We start from the raw sequence: 25333 nt of genomic DNA on the forward strand, positions 1-25333 counted from the left end.
AAAAAAAAAAGTAAGTCTTTAGCAGCCAGTAGATGCTTAAAATGACTTTTCTTCCTTTATTAGGGTATGACACCCTTTAAGTTGGGCACAAATCTTATTGCTTAATAGTATGTTGTTCATTTAAATTCTTATATAGTACACCAATATCAAAGTATCGGTTACTGAACTACTTTGAATGTTTTGGGGTTCAAAGGAAAGCTTTCTTGAATTTCTTGAATAGAATTATAAAATGCTAATCGCTATTTATAAGCTATGTAGAAAATTAGCCCGATAGTTATTACAGACCTAAATAAGCTCTAGCTCTATTTTACAGAGCCTATTAGTAGAAACCACATATACCTCACAAGTTTTATATTTTGTGTGGAATAATTTTGTGTCACTTCATAAAAATTTATTCCAGCTGCTTAAAATTTTAGGTAAAATTCGGTTGACTTATATGGCTTTTGTGTGTTTAAAAACATATCTGTCTTTTTAGATTGAATCTTACTGGACTTATGAGGTCTGTCATGGGAAACATATTCGACAGTACCATGAAGAAAAAGAAACTGGCCAAGTATGTTGTTCTTTAAACATAAATCATAAAATGAGAAATTTCATAATGATACTGATAATTTTTTAAGTTGTAACAAATGAAATATGTTTGTAATATACTGTATTTTTTTAATGTAGAAAGTAAATATTCATGAATACTACCTTGGGAATATGTTGGCTAAGAATCTTCTGTATGAAAAAGGTTAGTCTCTACAATGGTGATGTACTACTGGGTTTTGGTTTAACATTTGAGTCCAGGCATGGTGGGACATGACTGTAATGCTAGCATTTGGAGAGTAGAAGCAGTAGGAAAAGGAATTCAAGGCCATTTGCTTTACCGAGCAAGGCCTATATGCTCAGAGAAAGAAAGAAAAGAAGAAATCGTTTTGGATATTGTGTGACTTTCTCTAAACTTTCTTATTATTACAGTTTTATTTAAGGCATGTGCCAGTGCACGCATAGAGGAGTTAGAGGAAAAGTTGTGGAAATCAGTTCTCTCCACCATGTCATTCCTGGGAACCAAACTCAGATTTTCATAGAGAGCCATTTTGCGAACACTAACTTTAGAGGGTGTATAAACACCACATATGAGGCCCTGGCCCCAATACCCAACAACCCACCCCAAAGCAAAAATCTTGTAGTGTTTGCACCTTCTTTAAAAATAAGTTTAATGTTTCAAAACTGATTTTAAAACACAGTTATTTTTATTGTATAGATGTGATTGTTCATGCTGTATGATTACCTTTTTCTTGCATTGTTTCCATAGAACGAGAAGCAAAAGAAAATGAAAAGTCAAATGAGGCAAGTGATGTGTTAAGTTTTCACACTTCATTGTTAGGTATGACCTTAGTGACAAAAGCTACATATATATTCCTTATATAATACCACATGGAAGTAGGACAGATAAATTTCACAAATTTATGATATCTGGGTTGTCTATGGAAAAATACATCACCAACTGGGCATGATGGCTCACACATTTAATTCCAGCATTCAGGAAGCAGAGGTGAGCAAATTTCTGTGAGCCCAGGCCATCTTGTGACCATCTTGAGACCCTGTCTCAAACAATAAATAAATTATGTTATAGTCCTACTATTTACTTTTTAAGTAATACGTAAGCAGTCATCCCAGCTTCTTGGAAGACTGAGGCAGGAGGGTCACAAGTTCAAGGACTTCCTATACTGTTTACCTTCCACATAGCAGAAGGAGAGAGCCAACTCCTGAGGGTTGTCCCCGACCTCACATACACAGAGAGCTGCGTGTGCACATATATGCCAATACAGAAATGTGATGTCAAAGCAAGGAAAAGCGAAACTATAACCCAGAAATAGAACAGTGTCTAGCATATGTGACACCCTAAACTCAATCTCCACTTAAAGGAAAATATCACTTATGTGTCTGTAAAGGATTCTAAGATACCAGTTTATCATTTCAGTGCAAGATGCTGTTGCTTTCTATGTAGCATTGGAAACAGTGGTAATAAGAGCATTTTTTAATTGCTTCCTCCTCATCTCTTATGACTAGCAGATAAACTGCACATGTAAATAGCAAGCTACCCACCTACACAGGCTATAAAAATAGAGGCTAAGAATAGGGACTGTCTTTTACCTCTGCCCAGTGCAAAGCTGCTATGCATATGCATATTGTAGGTACTTCATATATGTCCATCAAATGATGGCTCAGAGGAGTATTATGTAAAAGGGCAATTTGTGTAGTTAAAAGGATGTTGCTTGCTTTCTTGCTTGCTTGCTTTTTTCTTCCTTCCTTCCTTTTTTTTTTCTTTTACTGTCAGCCCTACTTGGAAATCAGCCGTGAAACTCGTAGACTATAAAGTAGAAACAATGCTCACTACAAGTTGAATGAAGAGAGAGCTAAGCAGCCCAGTAAAGTACATTTTCTCATTAGCTTAGTTTGTGTCTTCAGAACTATTGAGAATAACTCAGATTAATCATGTGTTTGTACTCTTCACTTAAATGTACATTGACTTAATATTTTAATTTTAGTTTGTTCTATATATTATACTATCCCTAAATACATATTTGCTCAACTAAGAACTTAAGAATCAGAACATTAGGGTTGACTTAAAAGAAAGTACAGAAATTTTCCTCTTCTGTTTTCAAAGAAAATGTAATTTTTTTTTAAATAAATGTTTTCCCCATCCTCAAACACACGTCAAATTTCTAATAAAAGGTCTGTCTTATACTTTCTTTAAGATTCCCACTAAAAACATTGAAGGTCAGATGACACCCTACTATCCTGTTGGAATGGGAAATGGTACACCTTGTAGTCTGAAACAAAATCGACCCAGATCAAGTACTGTGATGTACATATGCCATCCTGAATCTAAGCATGAAATCCTTTCAGTAGCTGAAGTTACAACTTGTGAATATGAAGTTGTCATTTTGACACCACTCTTGTGCAGTCATCCTAAATACAAGTAAGATGTTCATTCAATATTCTAAACATACAATACACATGTGCTTTAAAGCATTCATATTTAGCCTTAATTTTTTTCCCTACTGAATAGGTTCAGAGCCTCTCCTGTGAATGACATATTCTGTCAATCACTGCCGGGCTCTCCATTTAAACCCCTCACACTAAGACAGTTGGAGCAGCAGGAAGAGATACTGAGAGTGCCATTCAGGAGAAATAAAGAGGTATGGGAGTTAACTAATTATACTTCCTCAGTGTTTCATTTTCCATGTTTTAGAACCTGTACCATGAATGTGTTAAGTATTTCTGTAGCATTATAGTGGCAATTTATTTTATTAAATTCAAATGTTGAATTCTAATTATTTGAATAATATCAACTCTTTATCTTATACTTTTCAGAATTTTTTATCATTTTTTTAAATTAATTTACTTACTTTACATCCCTGCCACTGTTTGCCTTCCCTTCTCTCCTCCCAGTCCTTCCCTCCCACCTCCCTCTAACCCCCATCCACTTCTCCTCCCTTTCTTTTCAGAAAAGGGGAAACCTCCCATGGAGATCAACCAGCCTTCACATATCAAATTGCAGTAAAACTAGGCTCATCTTCTATTGAGGTTAGACAAAGCAGCTCAGTAGGGGGAAAGAGTCCCACAGGCAGGCAACAGAGTGGGAGACAGCCCCTGCTTCCACTGTTAGGAGTCCTACATGAAGGCCACACTGCACAACAGTTACATATGTACATAGGGCCTAGGTTGGTCCAATGCATGCTCCTTAGTTGACAGTTCAGTTCCTGTGGACCACTTTGAGCCCAGGTTAGTTGATTTTGTAGAGTTCCTTGTGTTCTAGACACTTCTGGCTCCTAGAATCCTTCCTCCCCCTCTTCCACATGATTTCCTAAGCATTACCTAATGTTTGACTGGATCTCTGCCTCTGTTTCCATAAATTGCTGGGTGAAGCCTCTCTGGTGATGGTTTGCTAGGCTCCTGTCTGCAGGGTTTCCATTCCTGTGAAGAGACACCATGACTAAGGCAACTCTTATAAAGGACAACATTTAATTGAGGCGGCTTAAAGGTTCAGAGGTTCAGTCCATTATCATCAAGACAGCATGGTGCTGGATGAGGTGAGAATTCTACAATTTCATCCAGTGGAAACTAGGAGCAGACTGACTTTCAGGCAACTAGGAGGAAGGTCTATCAAAATCCATCCCTACAGTAACACACTTCCTCCAACAAGGTCACACCTAATAGTGTCACTCCTTGGGCCAAGACTATTCAAACCACCACATCAGAGATAGCAGAATATTACTAACTGTATCTATCAGGGGTGGGCTCTCTCATAGGTCTCAAGCTAAACCAATCATTGGCCATTCCTGCTCCATCTTTACCCTTGCACATCTTCTAGGCAAGACAAATTATAGATCAGAGATTTTGTGGCTAGGTTGTTGTCCCAATCCCTCCATTGGAAGTTTTGCCTGGTTATGGAGATGGTCAGAGGAGGTGGCTGATTCAGGATCCATATCCCCCACTGAAAGAAGTCTTACCTAGGGTCATCCTCATAGATACCTGGGAGTTTCCATTGCTTTAGGTTTCTAGTTGATCCCAGAGATAACCCTCACCCTGTTCCAGTTGTCTCTCCCTGTCCTAATTCCCTCCATCCTCCCCCTACCACATTCATCCTGTTTCCATCCCCACACCCACTCCTACCCAGTCCCCTCACTTACCTCCACACCCACGCCCTGCCTGTCCACTCAGGATGTCTATTCTTTTTCCCCTTCTCAGTGAGATTCAAGCATTCCTCCTTGAGCCTTCCTTGTTACTTAACTTTATTAAGTTTCTAGACTGTAGCATGGAAATCCTTAGCTTTACAGATAATATCTACTTATAAGTAAGTATATGTTTGTATTTCTGGGTCTGAGTTACCTCACTCAGGATGATCTTTTCTAGTTCCATCCATTTGCCTGCAAGTTTCACGATGCCATTGTTTTTAATAGCTAATACTCCACTGTGTAAGTGTACCACATTTTACTTATTTGTTTGTTTATTTACTTATGTCCATTCTTCAGTTGAAGGACATATAGGTTGTTTCTAGTTTCTGGCTTCTACGATAAAGCTGCTTTGAACATAGTTGAGCAAGTGTCCTTATGGCATGGTAGAGTTTCCTTTGGGTATATGCCCAGGAGTAATATAGCTGAATCTTGAGGTAGATCCATTCCCAGTTTTCTGAGAAACTGCTAAATTGATTAAGTGAATATAAATTAGAAAGGAAGAAGTCAAAGTATTGCTGTTCAAAGATGATATGATAGTATACATAAGTGACCCCAAAAAATTCTACCAGGGAACTCCTACAACTGATGAACAAAATGATACAAAATTAACTCAAAAAGTAAGTAGCTCTCCTATATACAAAAGATAAACAGGCTAAGAAAGAGATTAAGGAAACAACACCCTTCACAGTAGCCACAAATAATATAAAATATCTTGATGCAAGATATTTTACAAGTGAAAGACCTATATAACAAGAACTTCAACTCTTTAAAGAAAGAAATTGAAGAAGATCTCAGAAGATGTAAAGATCTCCCATGCTCATGGATCAGTAGGATTAACATAGTAAAAATGGCCATCTTACCAAATGCAAGCTACAGATTCGATGCAATTCTCATCGAAATCCAAACAAAATTCTGTATAGACAATGAAGGAGCAATTCTCAACTTCATATGCAAAAACAAAAAACCTAGGATAGCTAAAACAATCCTTCTGGAGGAATCACCACCCCAGATTTCAAGCTGTACTACAGAGCAATAGTAATAAAAATCCCACGTGGTATTGGCATAAAACAGAAAGGTTGTTCAATGGAATCATACTGTAGACCCAGAAGTAAATCACACACCTGTGCACACTTGATTTTTGAAAAAGAAGCCAAAATTATACAGTGGAAAAAGAAAGCATCTTCAAGAAATGATGCTGGTCTAACTGTATGTCTGCATGTAGAAGAGTGAGGAATAGCCTTAAATACATTGGCATAGGAAACAACTTCCTGAAAAGAACACCAATAAATAGATCAAACTGTAAGTTCAACAATTAATAAATGGGACCTCATGTAACTGAAACTACTGCAAGACAAAGAACACAGTAAGAAAAATGGCAGCCTATAAAATGGGAAAATATCATCACCATCCCCACATCCAATAGAGGGCTGGCATCCAAAATATATACAGAACATAAGAAACGAGACACTAAGAAGCCACATAGCCCAACAAAAGGTGGCATACAGATCTAAACAGAATTCTCAACAGAGGAATCTCAAATGGCCAAGAAGCACTTAAAGAAATATTCAACATCCTCAACCATCACAGAAATGTAATTCAAAACAACTAATATTCTGTCTTAAGCCTGTCACAGTGGCTAAGATCTAAAGCTCAAGAGGCAACAAATGCTGGTAAGAATGTGGAACAAGGGGAACACTTGTCTATTGCTGAGGGAGTGCCAACTTGTACAGAACTTTTTTTAACAGTCACAATTACATAATTTATAAGAATTTTATTTAAACTATGTGTGTGCGTGTGTATGTATGTGTGTGTGTATGTCATGTGTTTACCTGGTACCATGGAGGCTAAAATAAGCATCACCCTGAAGTTCCACTCTCTAGAACTTGAAACCCTGATTTTGGGATAGCATTTGAAATATAAGTGAAGAAAATACCTAGTTTAACAAATTAAATAAATAAATAAATAAATAAATAAATAAATAAATAAATAAATAAAGGCATCAGATCTTATAGAATAAAATTTGATTCTGAAATCAAAACAAAACAAAACAAAAAAAACCAGAGAGTTAAAAGCTATCATGTGAGTTCTGGAAACCAAACCCAGGTCTCTGAAAAAGTAGCAAGTGATTTTTCATTGCAGACCTCTCTCCAGTTCCATCCATAAATTCCTATTAAGTGTTTTACTCGTTCCTGCAACTAAGCTTTTTTTAAAAAGACAACAGCCCTAACTCCACCTCCTACATTTTACACTTCTGTCTGTCACCCTCCTTTAACCTCATCTGTGAACTTCTTCCCTCTTCCTCCCTTGTTGGGCATACAGTTTCAGTTATATCCCATTCTTTGGGTTTTTTGGTTTGGTTTGGTTTGGTTTGATTTGGTTTTTGCTTTTTCAAAACCTGTATTTTCTCTACTGCTTGTTTGCTTGCTTGCTTGCTTGCTTTCTTTCTTTCTTTCTTTCTTTCTTTCTTTCTTTCTTTCTTTCTTTCTTTCTTTCATTATTTCTTTCTTAATTTTGAGACAAGGATTCTTGATAGCCTTGCCTGTCCTGGAACTCACTACGTAATCAGTCTGGCCTCAAACTCAGAGATCCAGCTGCCTCTGCCTCCCAAGTGCTGGGATTAAAGCCATGTACCGCTATGCCTGGTTTTCCCCCATTGTTTTTAAAGTACTGTGCTTAAAACAGGCATAGTTCCTGGACAGTCTTTTTCCATGCAATGTACAAATCAATTCTCTATCCAACTGACAAAAAATAAACTTAAATGTTGTTTGATTTGTTTATTTTATTTTTTAAGTCAGGGTCTCATTTTGTTTCCTTGAGTAGCCTGAGGCTAACAATCCTGACCATGTTGGCCTCAAATTTAAAAGTCCATATCCCTCTGCCATGCCTGCTTCTCAGTCATTTCTTACCTAGCTTCATTTATCTCTAAGGATTCACTAGGGGCTATCATTGTTCTCTCCTAAATGCTTTTCAAATCTGTCTTGTCGGTAGTACCAAAGTTTATTATTTCCTAGGACCAAAATTCCAGACTTTTTATAAATCTGTGTTCTATTCCATACATCTGATTATACGTTGAATCTTTTAGTGAGTAACATGATCTGCTTTTTAGGGTGAAGTCTCTCTTAGCAAGTACAAGCCACTCTGTAAAGTTGGTTTTCATCGTCATCTTTGTCTTCAATCACCATTCCGTATACACTAGCTGGAATTTTGTTTTCAGGTTTGGAAGTTTTATTTGTTTTTGTTACTGTTTTGAGAATTATCTTGTGTGACCCAGGATGGCCTTAAATTCACTATATAGTGAAGATAGCCTTCCTTCCCCCGCCCAAGCACTAGAATTGTAAGTGTTCACCAGCTTCTCAGCCATTTTGAATGACATAAAGTATACTGAAAGGTTCATGCTCGCCATGGCTTTCCTACCTTTGAATGTACTATATTTCTTTTTGTGTTGTATTGTGGCCTCCCTTCCTTTCACTCCATAATTGTTACTTATATTTGAAGACATAATTCCAATGCCCTTATTTTGGAGCCAGGATCATTATCCTAGAAAGAGAATTGTTTCTCTTCTGTGGTCTTGTATTTTATTCAGTCTTTTATTATAACACACAGCAAAAACAAAGTGGTTATTTCATATATAGTTATTATATTACACTGAAACACAAAAAACAACTAGGCTTTCTTTACTCTGGGGTCTGTAGTGGCCTGTATAATGCTTGGAGGAATGCTATGGGTACTTAAAGATAGTTTAACCTCTCTGGAAAGTTTATTGTCTCTCTTCTTAATACTTTTTAAAATTGTTTTATGTGTATTGGTGTTTTGTCTACATGTGTGTCTGTACACTTTTTGCTCACAGTGGCCAGAACAGGGCATTGGTCTCTTAGAACTAGAGTACTAAGACAGATCCAAACCACCATGTTGGTCTTTGGAATTGAACCGAAGTGTTCTGGGAAAACAGCCAGTACTCTTAACTGTTGAGTCATCTCTCCAATATCTAAATACTTGATTTTTTTTTTTAAAATGTGTGTATACCATGTGTATGGGATGAGTCCAGAAAAGGATGTGAGATACCCTGGAGCTGGAGTTAGTGGGTAGTTCAGAGCCACCTTATATGGGTGTTGGGAACTAAACTTGGGTCCTATAGAAAAGAAACCTCTTAAGGGTCATCTCTTAAGCCCCTCCTTTGAATACCTTTCATAAAAGTATCATGGGGTTCATTATGGATGAGATGACCAGAAAATATGTCAGTCTGAAAGAAGGAAAAAGTAATCTCAACATTAATTCTGGTTGATTTTGAGTGTTATGTTAAAAGATTATAGCTGGAATTCTCTTTGGTCTTCCCCTTAATTCTCCTATGTACTAACAGGAACTTTAAAATGATCTTAGCAGTTAAGAGCACTGACTGCTCTTCCAGAGGTCCTGAGTTCAATTCCCAGCAACAATATGGTGGCTCACAATCATCTGTAATGGGATCTGATGCACTCTTCTAGTGTGTGTCTGAAGATAGCTTTAGTGTACTCATATAAATAAAAAATAAATAAATATTTTTAAAAAGTTATCTTAGTCAAAATGCTTTGCAAATTAAGAGTAATAGTGCTATAACCCTAGCATTCAAGAGGCTGAGGCTGGTGAACCATGAATTCTCACCCAGCCTAAGCTACATAGTGGGATGCTGTCTAAAAACAGCAGGGCTAGCCAGTGAGGTAGCTCAGTGGGTAAAGGTAATTGCTGCCAAGTCTGATGATCTAAGTCTGATTCCCAAAACTTATGTGGTAGAAGGAGAGAATGAACTCTTGTAAGTTACCTTCTGACCTCCGCATATATGTACACATACTAAATAAAAAGTTTAATAAATAATAAAAATGTGTATATGAAAACAGGCTTGTTAACGCTTGAGAGATGGCTCAGCAATTAAGAGCACTTCCTTTTCTTCCAGAGTTCACTTCCAGCACCACATCAAGTGGCTCACAACTACCTATAAGTCCAGCTCCAGGGGGTCCAGATCCTTAAGATGGCCTCTACAGGCTCCTCCTACATGCTATAACCAGATACACGCAGACATAAATTTATTTATTTATTTTTATATTTTATATATATAAAAGCAAGCCAACCCTAGTGATAAGGTTGTATAATACGGCACTTGGAACGCTATGGCTAGAGGATCAGAAGTCATCCTTGACTACTTAGCAGATTTGAGGCCAGCCTTAGATACTGTCTCAAAGAAACAAAATAATGGTGAAAATAAAAGAAAGGGAAGAGACAGTTGCCTTAAAATAGTGGTTCTCAACTGTACTAATGTTCTGACCCTTTAACACAGTTCCTCGTGTTGTGTCATGTGGTGACCCCCAATCATAAAATTATTTCATTGCTACTTAATAACTAATTTTGCTACTGTTTTGAATTATAATGTAAACATCTGATATGCAGGGTATCTAATATGCAACACTACCACCCCGACCCTCAAAGGGGTAGAGACTCCCAAGTTGAAAACTGCTGCCTTAAAATGTATATTTGTAAAATATCCAAGAAAAGAAAAAAGAAAAAAAAATAGACTTGTTGATAAGTCAGATTTACTGATTGAGACTGCATGTGATATCCAGTTGGTATGAAACCTGGGCCTGTGCATGCTGGGCAAGTGATCAGCCACAGACCCCATTCCCACTCCTGGAAGTATGAACTGCATCTAAAAGATATCTCACTGATTCTGTCATGTTTGGAAAAAATAATAAATACAGTAAATATATATCATATAAAGTTAAAAAATGTATATTGGCATGTTGTTTAAATTTCAGCACCCATTTTCTTCCCCTTTCACAAACATACAAATATCTGTTAGAATTTTGTTGATCTTCTACCCATGGGAGTATATTGATAGGGAGATTAATAGACTATTGAGTCTACTTATGGATTTTTCCAAACTCTACCACAAAAATTGTTGTAACAAGTGTTGAGACATCTATAATCTCAGCACATAGGATGGTAAGATCAAGAATTGAAAGTCACTCTCAGCTATGAAGCAAGTTTGAAATCTTAGCCTGATTTTCATGAAGTCCTATCTTAGATAAGAACAGAAGCTATCATCCTTTTTATTTTTTATGTGTACTTTGTTTGCATATATGTATGTGCACCACAAGTATACCAGGTGCTCCTGAAGGTCAGAAGAGAGTGTTGAATCCCCTGAAAGTGGAGTTAACAAACAATTAGGAGCCATCATGTGGGTGATAGAAATTGAGCCCAGGTTCTTTGGTAGAGTAGCCAGTGCTCTTAGCAACTGAGCAATCTATTCAGCACATATTATTCTGGTTTTGCTTGTTTGTTTTAGATTTTTGTTTTGTTTTGTTTTTCTGGTATTTCAGGTTCTGACTATCTTGGAACTTACTCTGTAGACCAGGCTGGCCTCAAACTCACAGAAATATGCCTGCCTCTGCCTCCCGAGTGCTAAGATAAAGGCATGTGCCACCACACCCAGATGGTTTGTTTTTACTTGAGTAATTTACCCTAAAAATAACAGTAACTACCCTATCAAAGGAAGCAGTAAAGTCATGCTTGCATTTTCACAGGTTTCATGCTGCAGCTCTGTTGTTTTCTTCATTAACTTTGATATGGTCTTGTGTAGTTTAGGTTATTAGTTTAATGTATTAGACCTAAACCTCTTAGGACTTAGGACTGTCTCCTTTACATTTAATGTTTACCTTTAAGACAGTATCAAGAGATAGTTTGTTAATAGGCTTTGAGTGTGAATAGCATTATATAATAACATTTTATGAGCCTTATTTTTTTCTCTTTTGTTTGTGTCCCCCCCACCCCACCCCCAGGAATGGCTTTATTTTCTTCTTCCTTCCTCAGTTTCACAGAGCTGAGCCAACGCCCCCATAGCTCTCATAGCCCAAACTGGCCTCATAGTCTAATGAACCAAGCGGCCAAGGATGTCCTTGAGTTCCTAAACCTCCTACCTCTGCTTCCCAGGTACTAGAAAACTAGAAGCATGCACCACCACACCTGACTAGCATCCACTAAAAACAGCAACCAAAAGCACATTTGTTGTTTTGACTATATGAGAAAGAATAGTCATTGATTTCTAAGAGAATAACCATTCAAGGACTCCTATAAGCTGAAATAGATTTAAAAGAGCCACACTCTATTACATGACAACTACCATATCAACTGAAAAGGAGACAGCATATCCACTGTAAGTTAGTAAGAAATTCTTTACTTCTCAAGTTCAAGGGTTGATCATGAGTTTTCTCTTGTTAAAGTCTTCATATTTCAATTCTTCATCAAAGTCCTTTCCATCCCTTCCTTTACAAGTCTGTAGTTGTAATACCCTTATTACTTTAGATCTACTTGAGGAAATTTCAGGTCCCTCCAGAGCAACAACCAGTTCAGCTACGTTTAAGTAATCACAACTGATGATACTATTCACTCCCGCCAATTCCTTTCCCCCTACTTGTTAACCTAGCTTTACCCTTAAGGGCTTCTACAAAACTGAATGTAAGGATGCAAAGCTCAATAAGTCCCAAAGTACTTTACTTTACAAAAGGAAGACGAAAATGCATACAATGGAAATGTTCCCTATATGTGCCAGAGGATTATCATACCTGGTACTTGGAGGTAAAACTAACATTTTTCTAGACTTTTTACTATTGTCACAGAGTTCCCCTTTATTAAAACATTAAAATTAAGTGGGGAAAAAACTTTTCTAGATTTCTGTTTGGTTTTAAAATAATAACAAGCTATAACTGGAAAACATGTGATAGAACTCATAAACATGTCTGTCTGCTTAATTTTAGGAAGATTTGCCATCTGCTAAGGAAGAGAGATTTCCAGCTATCCACAAACCTATTGCTGTTGGCTCTCAGCCAGTACTCACTGTTGGAACAACCCACATTTCCAAGCTGACAGATGACCAGCTCATAAAGGAGTTCCTAAGTGGCTCTTACTGCTTTCATGGGGTAAGAAAGTGAAACTGTAATTTAAATGATCTTACAACCTTACATGTTGCAGTTACCTTACCCATGTCCATTAAGAGCACTGAACAAAAGTGCCCGTAGAGAAATCACAGGATTGTGCCATCACCAATGGACATTTCCTGTGTAGTCACCTGCCCCCTCCCATACATCTCTACAGCCTCATCCACACCCATGAATTATATTCTCTCTACTCATAAAAGTTTGACATTTCCTATGGCAGTCTTGTATGATTTTGGTTGATGGTTAAAATGAGCATCAGTGATTTATTTCTCACTTTTTGGTTATGCAACAATCTAGAGTTCAAATGAGCTACGTTTAAAAGGTAACATTTGCTCTGACTCTTAATACCAGTGTAAATACACTCAAAGGTATTTTGTTTTGTTTTGTTTTTAGACAGGGACTCACATATAGCCCTGGCTATCCTAAAACTCACTGTATACACCAGGCTGTCATGTTTTGGTTTTGTCATTTTAATTTTAAACCACACTATTGATTTTATAACTCATAAAAAGTATATATATTTCCCACTATCATGTGGCATTGTTACATTAGTCTCCCTTCTCTCTGTATAACTTCATCTATTTCTTTCCTTTAGGGTGTTGGTTGGTGGAAATATGAATTCTGCTATGGCAAACATGTACATCAATATCACGAGGTATAGAGTAACAACAATCCAGGTCGATTATTTGTTTTGTTGTACTGGAGCTCAAACCCAGTTTAGCATGTGTACTGATCTTTTGAGGACCCAAGTTTGATTTCCAGCACCTACATGAGGCAACTCACAACTGCCTGTTAACTCCAGCTCTAGGGAATCCAGTGCTTCCTATACCTCTACAGTTACCTGTACTCAAGTATACAACATACACGTAGACACATTATTAAAAATAAATAAATTTTTTAAATCTCCCATGGAAAAAAAGAAGGCTTCAATCCTACTTTTAACTGTGAAGTGATTTTTAATATGGTAATACTAGCCAGAGTATTCCCAGTTTTTAGAAACTGGAAAACTTAGTATTAACTGATTTCAGTCACCTTGAAAGAACATTGCTTGTTAACTATCTGTGTTCTTAAACTACCCTGAGCCTAGTAGATTAATAGGCTATTGGGGCTGTTCTAATTTAGAGTTATTCTGATAATTCATCCTTACGAAATGAATAAATAGTAGGATAGTACATTGATTACAGAATTAATCAAACTTGGTAAATGTACCACCTTTCTTAGTTAGAAGAAAGTACTATTTCATCTTCTGTTTGGTTTTTGTTGTTGTTGTTTTGTTGTTGTTGTTGTTTTTGTTGGGTTTTTTGGTTTGTTTGCTTGTTTTTTTGTTTTCTTTGCTTTTTGTTTTGTTTTGTTTTTGAGATAAAGTCTCTAACCCCAAACTACCTAAAACCTCCCTCTTTAGCTAGAAAAGACTTTAAACATCTGATCCTCCTGCCTCTACCTACTTAGTACTAGGATTACACGCATGGCCTAATATACCCCCCTTTAAACTGGTGCTAAGTGTCCAGCTCAGTTATTTCTACATGCTGGGCAAGCACTCTCTGAGCTGAGCCCCATCCCCAATCCCCTAGGAAAGTATTTTAATGAGCATTTTAGATCGTTACATTAGTGCTCTTTCTCAGAGTTTTGTTGTTATTACCTGGGTTGGGTTGGGTTAGGTTGAAAGTTTTAATTTTTTTTTATTGTTTTGGGTTTGTTTAGGGGCTTTGGTTTGGGTTTTCAGGAGTTTTTTTTGTTTGTTTGTTTGGTTGGTTGGTTAGTTGGTTGGTTAGTTAGTTGAGACTGGGTCTTAATAACTCAGAATGTCTTGATTACTCAACCCCCAGAAGTATTGGGGTGAAAAGTATGCACACTGAAAAAAAAAATGCCTTCCAGAAAGTTAATACAACTAATTTAATGACTCTTTCCCTTATACTTAACATATACTTAACCATATAATTTACCAAATATAATTTGTCCTAGGTCATGCAACCTATAATGTTCTGATAGATCTACTAGGTTATTAGTATTAGAATGTAATATTCTAATACCATATAGATATATATAGAATAGAATATATGGAATTAGTATATATATTAAAAAGTAATATGCCAGGTACTAAGTGCTTTAAATATTAACTCATTTAATCCTCAAAACACTTTTCAGATGTCAGTCCTGTTAACCCAAGTTTCAGGAACAGAAACAAGAGTTTTACATAGGCAATAAATAGTAAGACTGGAATTCAAACCCACACAGTCTTGCTCCCTATGGAGCTTCCTAGACACTTTGTTTTCTGATCCCTGTCTGGAAAGTAACAAGTCTACTTGCTGGGGGGAGAAGAAATGTATTAGCTCTCTTTTCCTTTGGGCAGCAAAGTCTAGGGAAGTGACTCCATGTTTCACTTGCTGCTTAACAAGTTTTCTGTACTATTACTCAGAAGTATATCATTGCCTAGCATGATTATCTGGCATAAAATATGGAGAACAACAAGGAATAAGGAGAGACTGACAACTGAGCATATACAAAAAATGGTAATTGTAATTTTAAAATTTAGTATTTTTCTATATACTAGGACAAAGATAATGGAAAAACTTCTGTAGTTGTGGGGACATGGAACCAAGAAGAGCATGTTGAGTGGGCTAAGAAAAATACTGCTAGAGCGTATCATCTTCAAGACGATGGCACCCAGTCAGTCAGGTAAAGACTACTTGCCTTTGTTATGGAAGATTTGGGGGAAGGATTGCAGGGCCAAAGGGGAACTGCACAGGAAAACCAACAGCGTCAACTAACCTGGACCCTTGGGGCTCTCAAGAGACTGAATAACAACCAAAGAGCATACACAGGCTGGACCTATAGCCTCCACACATGTGCAGATTGGTCTTCTTGTGGGTCCCCCAACAACTGGAATAGAAACTATCCATAAAGCTATTGCCTCTCCGTGGAATATGTTCCCCTAACTAGGCTGCTTTGTCTGGCCTCAGTGGTAGAGGATACACCTAGCCCTGTAGAGACTTGATGTGCCAAGGTGGGAAGGATACACAGAAGAGGGCTTCTACCTTCTCAGAAGAGAAGGGGAGAAAGACGGGGAAAGGGACTGTGTGAGCTGGGGGATCAGGAGGATGGGCAGCAATTAGGATATAAAGTGTATAAAAACTATGCAAAAAATAATAATAATAAGGCTCAATATTTTTTGAGGACTCATTTTTAAAATTTATTTATTCTTCCATATATTACATCCTGACAGCCACAGTTTCCCCTTCCTCCGCTCCTCCTAGCTCCCCCAACTCCCCACCCCACCAGGAGGACCTCCTATCAAGGATGTCAACTAAACATGGCATGTCAAGTTGCAATAAGACTGGGCACCTCCCTTATATTAAGGCCAGATGACGCAACCTAGTAGGAGGACAAGGGTCCCAAAAGTAGGCAAATGCATCAGAAACAGAACCCATTCCCACTTTTAGGAGTCTCACAAAAAAAAAAACAAGCTACACATCTCTAACTTGTATGCAGAGGACCTAGGTTAGACCAAAGCATGCTCCTTGATTGTAGGTTCACTCTCAGGCCCTGAGATCAGGTTTGTTGATTCTGTGGGTTTTCTTGTTACCTCAGGATTCCCTGAGCTCTGCCTAATGTTTGGGTGTGGGTCTCTCTATCTCTTCCCATCAATTGCTGGATAAAATCTCCTGACAATTGGATTAGGCATCAGTCAATGAGTATAGCATCATTTCAGTGACTTTTTTTCCAGTCTTGTTTGGTTCTATCCTGGGTCTCTGGGTCTTCTAGGCAGTATAGGCTCTATCTCATGGCATGGGTCTTAAGCTGGACCAGTCATTGGCTAGCCACTCCCACAAGACCTCTGCCAGAACCTGCCAGAACAATTTGTAGGTCAAAGGTTTTGTGCCTATGTTGGTGTCCCAGTCCCACCACTAGAAGCCTTGCCTGATTAAAGGATATGGCTTGTTCAAGCTTCCTATCCCCCATTACTAGAAGTCTTAGATAGAGTCACCCTAATAGATTCCTAGAAGTTTTCATTGCATTAGGTTTCTACCTTGCCCCCAAACTGCTTCCCAGTTCCAATTGTCTCTCCCAGTACTCTCTCCCTCCATCCTCTCCCCACCTGATCCCTCCTGTTCCTACCCTCAGACCACCTGCAACATCTATCCTGTTCCCAGGGGCATCCATGAATCTCCCATCCTTGTTACTTAACCCCTCTGGGTCTGTGGATTGTAGCACAATTATCCTCTACAATTAATATCCATTTATAAGTGAATACATACCGTGTTTGTCTTTCTGGGTTACCTCACTCAAGATGATCTTTTCTAGTTCCAACTATTTACCTGCAAATTTCAGATGTCATTGTTTCTTTTTTATTGGATAGTTTATTTTATTGGATAGTTCAGATGTCATTGTTTTTAACAGCTTAATAACACTCCACTGTGAAAGTATAGCATATTTATCCATTCTTTGGTTGAGAAACATCTGGGTTGTCTCTAGTGTCTGGCTATTATGAATAAAGCTGCTATGAAATAGTTGACCACATGTCTTTGTGGTAGGATAAAGTGTCTTTTGGGTATATGCCCAGGAGTGGATCTTGAGGTAGATCACTCCCGATTTTCTGAGAAACTGCAATATGGATTTCTATAGTGGCTGTACAAGTTTGCACTCCCACCAGCAGTGGAGGAGTGTTCCCCTTGCCAGCATGTACTGTCATTAGTGTTTTTGATGGTAACCATTCTGACTGGTGTAAGATGGAATCTCAGAGTTGTTTTGATTTGCATTTCCCTGATGGCTAAGGATGTTGAACATTTCTTTAAAGGTCTTCCTCTATTGAGAATTCTCTGCTTAGATCTGTACCCCATTTTTAAATGAGTTATTTGGTTTGATAGTGTCTAATTTCTTAAGTTCTTTATATATATTTGGATATAAATTAACTTTGTCAGACGTAGAGTTGGTGAAAATCTTTTCCCATTCTATAGGCTGCTGTTTTGACCTATTGACAGGATTTTTTTTTTAACCTTACAGAAGTTTTTCGTTTTCATGAGATCCCACTTATTAATTATTGATCTTAGTGCTTGTACTATTAGTGTTCTATTCAGGAAGTTGTCTTCTGGACTGATTCAGTCAAGGCTATTCCCTATTTTCTTTTGTATCAGGTTCAGTGTATCTGGTTTTAGGTGAAGGTATTTAATCCACTTGGGCTTGAAAAACCCAAAATATTGACAGATTAAAATGTTAACTATGCAGAGTAGGACATGATACTGCATGCCATTAATTCCAGCATTTAGGAGGCCAAACAGTCAGATTTCTGAGTTTGAGGCCAGCCTGGTCTACTTAGTGAGCAGCTAGGGTTATGTAGAGAGACCCTGTCTTTACAAAAAAAAAAAAAAAAGCTAAATTTAAACACGGGTAAAATTTTAGGTCAGTGCTATTTAGGGAACAGCCTTTAGATTCCTTTCCTTTGCAGAAAGAAGCAACCCAGTGTCAAGAACACAGTCATCAACTCCACATGGTGATGCATGTCTTTATTATAAACCAGGGCTATAGAGAAACCTTGTCTTAAAAAAATAAAACAGTCATAGAGATAGGCTGCCTAGGTTCAAACGCTGGCTCTTCTGTAGTAGGGCCTTAGGAAAATAAAATGATCTGTAAGCCTCCTGTATCTACTAGTATATTCTATAAGGTAATGAGGACATTGAAATAAAATAACCTAGCCTAGCCATAACATGCAGTAAACTACCTGCTGCCTTTAATAGTGATGGTGATCTAAGACTGGCAGCGATGTTCATGACAATGACTCTATTCTTTTGTTTGGTTTTGTTGTTCTGTTTTTTTCTCTTTAAGATTTATTTATTTTTATTGTGTGTGTTTGAGTGTTTGCCTGAATATGTGTGTGTGTGTGTGTGTGTGTGTGTGTGTGTGTGTGTGCGCGCGCGCGCGCACCTATTGCCCACAACAACTAATAGAGGGTGTTGGATTCCTTAGAAGTGGAGTTACAGACAATTGTAAGCTGCTACATGGATACTGGAAATTATACCCAGGTCTTCTGAGAGAGCAGTGAATGTTCTTAACCACTGAGCCATCTCAGTTTTATTCCTTTGTAGAGTGAGGGAGATTTAACCCTTCATCCATGCTACATAAGTGCTCTAATACTAAGCTAACTCCCCACTTCCAACAGTTTGATTTGGTTAGAACTGGGGCTGACATTTGTGTTTGTAGTTTTTAACTTGTTAAATATACTTTGTCGTTTCCTCTTGTTACTTAGTGTTAGTCAGGCAGTGCTCACTTGTCTTTTGTGCTACGTAGGTATATTTACTGTACCAGAAGTAAGGTAATCTCACTTCTCAAGAGTGACAGCTTCCGCTTTTCTTATAATCACATACCCAGTGAATTTAAAACATTAATTCTTGTTCCTTCTCAAATGATACTTTTTGTTTCTTCCTGCAACAGAAAGTATTGAGAAATTATTTTTAAAAAATATGCTGACTTTTCAGGCTGACCAAAGTCTAAGTTAGGAAAATAAAAATATTTAAATGTTCAATGTGCCAGACAAATTATTTTGCAGGAAGTTGATGCTTCCTGCAAAAATAGTGTTTATGGCTTCATGTGCTCAACATTGAAGCATAGCAGGGTATGACTAGAAAACGTAAAACTTTTCTTTAGATATTGCTCATTGTGAGAGTTATATTTTGGCAGAGTCTTTAATATATTTTTTGATTTTTTTTTGATTTTTTTTTTTTTGTACCACATACAGAAAGTGTGTAATGGGATCACCTTGATGGAAAACAGAAAGGAAGAATTGTTTCACCAAACAATATGCTAGCTGGGCAAGTGGGTATCTTTAAAACAGTAACTTTTCTTACTTTGTTTTGATTGATTGGTTGGTTGATTGGTTGGTTGGTTCGTTGGGATAGGCCTCAAGCTCACAGAAATCCTAAGGGCTGCTATTAGAAGTATTTGAGTTACCATACCAAGCTCAAAAAACTTTGAATCTGACCTGTAAGAAAGATAATACAAAGTTTCTCTAATTTGTATTTTCCTTATAGACTCTTGACTCTGTGATGTAACCTTCTCACCTATCCATTACAGCTATTCTAACTAATTAAACTGTAATAAAGCTTGTATGTTTCTCCAATTCAGGATGGTGTCACATTTTTATGGAAATGGGGATATTTGTGATATAACTGACAAACCCAGACAAGTGACTGTAAAACTAAAGTAAGTTGAGTCCTTCTCTTTTACCTACTTTTTATTGACAAAAGTTTTGCATAAGATATAATAACTAAATAAATTTTTATATTGTATTTTAAATTAAAATAACTAAATAGTTATTAAATTATTAAATTTAAGTTAAGTTATGCTGGGTCCACTTAAAGTTTTTATAGATTAATAGGATAACAAAAATACCTGCTTTTTATGACATAGGCAGTACCTTAAAGCACTCTGTATTTTAGGTGTAAAGAATCAGATTCTCCTCATGCTGTTACTGTGTACATGCTAGAGCCTCACTCGTGCCAGTATATTCTTGGGGTAAGTAAAATTAAAATAATCAAGAGTTCATTTAGGGGCTACGTGGCAGGATACTTACCTTGAGTGTGGGAGGTCCAAGATTCAGTCCCAATACCACCAAATGAAAAGAATTAAATGTTGGACATATTTGAATTTTTTGTGTTAAATCAATAAAGGGCATTCTTTATGTCTAGCATGCTAGAAGCCCTGGGTTTAATTCTTATCACCACAGAAAGCCAACCAGATATGGGAGTGCACCTGTAATCCCAGAGCTTAAGAGGTAGAGGCAAAAGAATAAGTTGTTCAAGATCAAAGCCAGCCTGGCATATATGAGATCCTGTCTCAAAGCACAGATCTTAAATGCTGAGTTCGATTATTTAACAATTTTAAATAGCATTGTAAATATCATCCAAAATAAGGTTTGCCACAACAGGAAGTTGTCTCATACCCCTGATCAGGTAGGTATCCAAAAGATGCCTCTTTTTAGTTCCTCATAAAATAGATTAGGTTTGCTTTATTTGGAATGCCACATGAATGGAGTTCCATTGTGTGTCTGGATTCTCATACTCAGTGATGTTGAATACATCAGTACTTTGTTCTCTTTGCATTGCCAAATCCTATTCTTTTGTGTAAGAATACTCTTCTACAGATGGACATTTAATTCATTTTTCATTTTTTTTGGTTATGATGAATAAGGCCTCTCTGTTTTCATTCCTTATGGTTATATATCTGTGGGTGGAATTTCTAAGGCATGAGTAAAAATGCCTTCTACCAAATGACTCACCAAAATACTACTGTTATTTAATCTCCTACCACCAGTACATGAGAGTGCATTCCCTCTGTCTCCTCACTAGCTTTCTTTTTCAGTCTTTCTTGTTAGTCATTTTAGTGGGTTTAGTTTACATTCCTCGTACAATTAATGATACTGAATACCTTTTCATGTCATTTTGGTATTTATTTATATTTGTGAAATTTTACATCTAGCCAGGCTTTACTAAACAAAAGATTATACTGTTACATCTTAAAATGGTTAGGAAGACTTTATTCAGTAGTATTTTCATTAGTACCAAGACTACAGGGAGGACATTTGATTGAAATACATTGTTTATGTATATGAAATTCCGGAAGGATGGATGGATACATAGATAGATAGATAGATAGATAGATAGATAGATAGATAGATAGATAGATAGATAGATAGATTGGCAGGTAGATAGGTAGATAGATAAAATAAGAAACAGGTAAGGCTCAACTCTGAATACAGAAGAGACAGGAGCTCAGAATCAATAGCCACTAGGCTGCATAGAAGATTTAATAAACAGAAAACCACAAAGAACAGTCTGGATCTAGGCTTCTTACTAAAGCCAGCCAGAGTAATCAGATATTGAGTGTGGCAGTTCTCTCTCTTGCTATAAGTGGCCTAGTCAGGCTAGAGACGTGGACAAAGATATAATTTGAGAGAGGCTCAAGGGAGCCTGACTACTGGTTCAAGAATAGAGTTTGTGTCAGTCTCTTACTCGAGTATTTTTGCTGTTGATACTTACTTCCGATTGCTTGATTCTAGAAGGTGAAAAATATTCTAGATATAAAATCTTTGTATTGTACACACCTTTTACATACTCTGGCTTCCTCTTGTTCATTGTCTTCTGATAAAACTATATTATATTGACTTTTTTTTTCTTTTTTCTTTTATGGTTACTGTATTTTGTGTTCCAAGAACTTTTTGTTGCCTCAGTCATGGACACACCCTATTAACATTTTCTTCTAGAGACTCTATAATACTGACTGACTTGTTTTAAGTGTGCCTTTTTCTGTTTTTATTCTCTTAGAACTGTACATAGCTTCTAGGACTTATAAATTCATGCACATTTAAAAAAAAATTGCCATTATATTCTCAAAGATTTCTTTTGCCCTACTCATTTTTCCCTGTTTTTGAAATTACTTAAATATACATAAGTGAAACTGTCTCAGAATCTCAAAAACTTCCTTTTATTTCCACCCCACCCCTGTCCCATCCCATGATTAAAGGCAAGTCATTTCTGTTAACCTTCACCAGCTTCACTAATTACTTCATTTGCCATGTCCAGTACATCTGTGATACACTTTTCATCTCTTAATATTTCCATTGGATTTTTATTATTTCTTTTCCTCTAGTTAAATTCTCTTTGGGCACATGTTCTCTACTGTTTCCCCTGATATGTTTGGTTTTTTCTTTTGTTGTTTTGTTTTTTCACAATTATTATAACAAATAATTTATCCTTTAAGTTAGTGTTTCCTTTGCCTTATAAATGGAACTGATGGTTTTGCCATAGTGTTTTCCTGCTTCAGTGACGTAACTCTGGTTGCAAACTTCTATCTTCCTGTTCTTTCTGTCTCCTTTTCCATAGTTACTGAGAAATAAAAATATTTTCAGCTATAATGCCTTTATATGGGTGACTAAACTTGTTTTTCAGAAAGCTTTATTATTTATGTTAGGCATCATGAAAATTGGCACTCAGGATTGCCAAAAGAGAAGTTCAAGGCTAGTCAGGGAGGAATACATAGCATGACACAATCTCAAAAGAAAAAATGGAAGGAGGCTGGGGAGAGAGAGAAAAGAGCCTCATCTGTAGGGAAAAATGTTGGGAGGTTTATCCAAATCAGGACCTTACATATTTAGCAAATATATTCTTTGAGAAGATACTGAGGAAATGTTCACCTTACCAACTTTCTAATATTATTATTCTTCAGGTTGAATCTCCAGTAATCTGTAAAATTCTAGATACAGCTGATGAAAATGGACTTCTTTCTCTCCCCAATTAAAAGATATTAAAGTTGGAAGAAAGAAAGATGATTGAAAATCATCACTTTCTCCTGAGCACATCTCATTGTAGAGTCTCACCATTGGACCTTGTCTGTAGTATCACAAAAAAGGACTGGCAACCACACTGTGAAATTCACGTGTATATAAGAGACTACAGATAAACTTGTAAGGCAGATCCTTGTCTCACTTCATTCATTTTGCTCTTGTATGAACTGATTGCGTTTGGCTTTGCTTGGGTAATGTAATTTCAAAACAAATCTGATCCAAGCAGTTTAGTCCAGCTTATCAAATGTCATATTCCTTGTACTTGTTAAAGTATTTTAAATAATATACTTACTGAATAAATTACAGCATATATGACAAGCTAATGAAGTAAAGATAATTTAGAAAGAAGTTTCTAGAAGATTGTGTAAAATGAGGGGCCACATAAAATGTATAAAATTCTAGTGCCTGAAATCCTTTCATCAAATGTTTCTGTGACAGTTGCTCTCTGTCAAGCACTAAACTAGAAGTGGAAATAGAGGAGAGCCTCACAGATAACCTGAGATCACTCAAGAAACGGTTTTGTTTTTTTTTTTTTTTTTTAAATGAGAGGTTGCTCTTTTTCTTGAACTTTTATGATTCTTACCATGAATGAGTTTACTACAGAGTACATGTCTAGTGCAGGCAATTCGTGACTCATCTCTACATTAGAATGGTTCATTCTAAAATTCACTGTGCTGGCTCTCGTATGTGCCTGCTGTATAGTATAAATCTTAGTTCTGAACAGCTTTACAGCACAATATTTATTTTAAAGAGAATAAAATGTTATTAAGCAGTCTTTTCATGTAATTAGTGGCAGATTATTCGGTTACTTTATTTTCTCCTTTATCCTTTTTGTATATATTTTATACATATGTATCTGAACAAGGACAAAAAAGTGGCCATAGGGACTGAGAGAATACTTTAGAGGCAGAGCATGTTTGAGGCCCTCAGTTCAGTCTCCCACAACAAAAATAAAGAGTTGGATATTGGGGTTCATGCTTTTGTTCTCAGCACTAAGATGCGGGGGGATCAGAAAGTTCAAAGATAGCCTGGTCTACACCAAGGATAGCCAGTTCTGCACCAACCAGGTCAACAAAGTGAAAGCCTATCTTAAAAAGTCAAAATAAAAGGTGGCCCAGATACTCCTGAAAACCAGTATTTCTGATAAAAGCTATGTTAAGAAAGGGTTTATGACCAGGCCTAATGGCATATACTTGTAATGCCAGCACTTGAGAAGTAGATACTAGAAGAATCAGATGTTCAAAGTCTGCTACATAGTGAGTTTGAAGCCAGACTGGGCTGCAGGAGACCTTGTCTTAGAAATTAATTAATTAGCTAATAATTAATTAATATGTGAACTTTTTTATTCTACACCAACTACATTCATCACTTTTGGGTATCCTACAATTGACTTAATTAATTCAATGCCTTTATTGCTGGGGTGGGGAGTTTAGTGGTAAAGCAGTCTAGGACAGTGGTTTACAACCTGTGGGCCCCTTAGGGGTTAAATGACTTTTTCATGGGGGAGGGGTGTCACCTAAGTCCATCAGAAAACGTATTTACATTATGATTCATAACAGTAGCAAAACTACAGTTATGAAGTAGCAACAAAAAGTTTTATGGTTGAGGGTCACCACAACATGAGGAGCTGTATTTAGGGATCACAGCAGTAAGGTAAGTCTAGGAGGTAAAAGAATTTATGGCTGGAGACTGGAGATGCAGCTCATTGGTAGACTGCTTAGCAAACTCAAGATCCTGGATTCCATTCCCAGCACAGCACAAGAAATGAATAAAAGAAAAAAGTAAATGGCTCAACACAGTGGCTTAACCCCAGAACTTGGAAAACAGAGAAGTATTGCCATGAATTTGAGACCAATCTGATTTGCCATACACTGTGAATTCTAGGCTAATCTAGAAAGAGTGACTGAGATGAGACACTTTCTTTAAAAAAAAAAAAAAATGCAAGCTGGGCATACCTTTTATGCCCACTTGAGAAAGCAGAGGCAGGTAGGGTTACTGTGAGTTTGAGGCCAGCCTGGTCTACATACTAAGTTCCAGGTAAGGACCAACTTAAGTTGTTTGTAGATTTTAGTAAGAAGCAATACGTAGTAAAGGCAGGGACTTTAAGTTCAAACCTAGGTCTACACTATAATAACATTAGGTTATTATGAATGAGATTGAGGGTGAGAAATCAATTATTCCTACATAGCATAGAATGCCCTATATAACAAAAAATATGTAAACTTTCTTATTCTACACCAACTACATTCAGCACCTTTGGGTACCCTATAATTGATTTTAGTTCCCATGCTTACCTACTTGGATATGTCACA

The 25333-nt window shown here is 37.0% G+C and overlaps 2 protein-coding genes across 4 annotated transcripts in view; one reads left to right on the top strand and one right to left on the bottom strand.

Annotated features, from left to right (window-relative positions):
• Positions 1-25333, bottom strand: part of Asb3 (ankyrin repeat and SOCS box containing 3) — a 200381-nt gene that overhangs the window by 125102 nt on the left and 49946 nt on the right. The window lies entirely within an intron of this gene.
• Erlec1 (endoplasmic reticulum lectin 1) overlaps positions 1-25333 on the top strand; it is a 64519-nt gene that overhangs the window by 3350 nt on the left and 35836 nt on the right. For 2 of the 3 annotated variants that reach the window (XM_085829044.1, XM_029483047.2), the window contains exons 4-13: positions 476-553; positions 670-733; positions 1298-1332; positions 2745-2968; positions 3059-3188; positions 12509-12670; positions 13284-13343; positions 15240-15364; positions 19805-19882; positions 20119-20194. In XM_085829044.1, the coding sequence (XP_085685170.1) occupies positions 476-553; positions 670-733; positions 1298-1332; positions 2745-2968; positions 3059-3188; positions 12509-12670; positions 13284-13343; positions 15240-15364; positions 19805-19882; positions 20119-20194 (1032 nt within the window). Of the gene's footprint in view, positions 1-475; positions 554-669; positions 734-1297; positions 1333-2744; positions 2969-3058; positions 3189-12508; positions 12671-13283; positions 13344-15239; positions 15365-19804; positions 19883-20118; positions 20195-22903; positions 23797-25333 lie in introns of those variants that run through there. The other variant, XM_021176495.3, reaches the window with a different exon arrangement.

This window comes from Mus caroli, unplaced genomic scaffold (assembly GCF_978045245.1).
Source record: "Mus caroli unplaced genomic scaffold, Mus_caroli_1 scaffold_13, whole genome shotgun sequence".
NCBI lineage: Eukaryota > Metazoa > Chordata > Mammalia > Rodentia > Muridae > Mus > Mus caroli.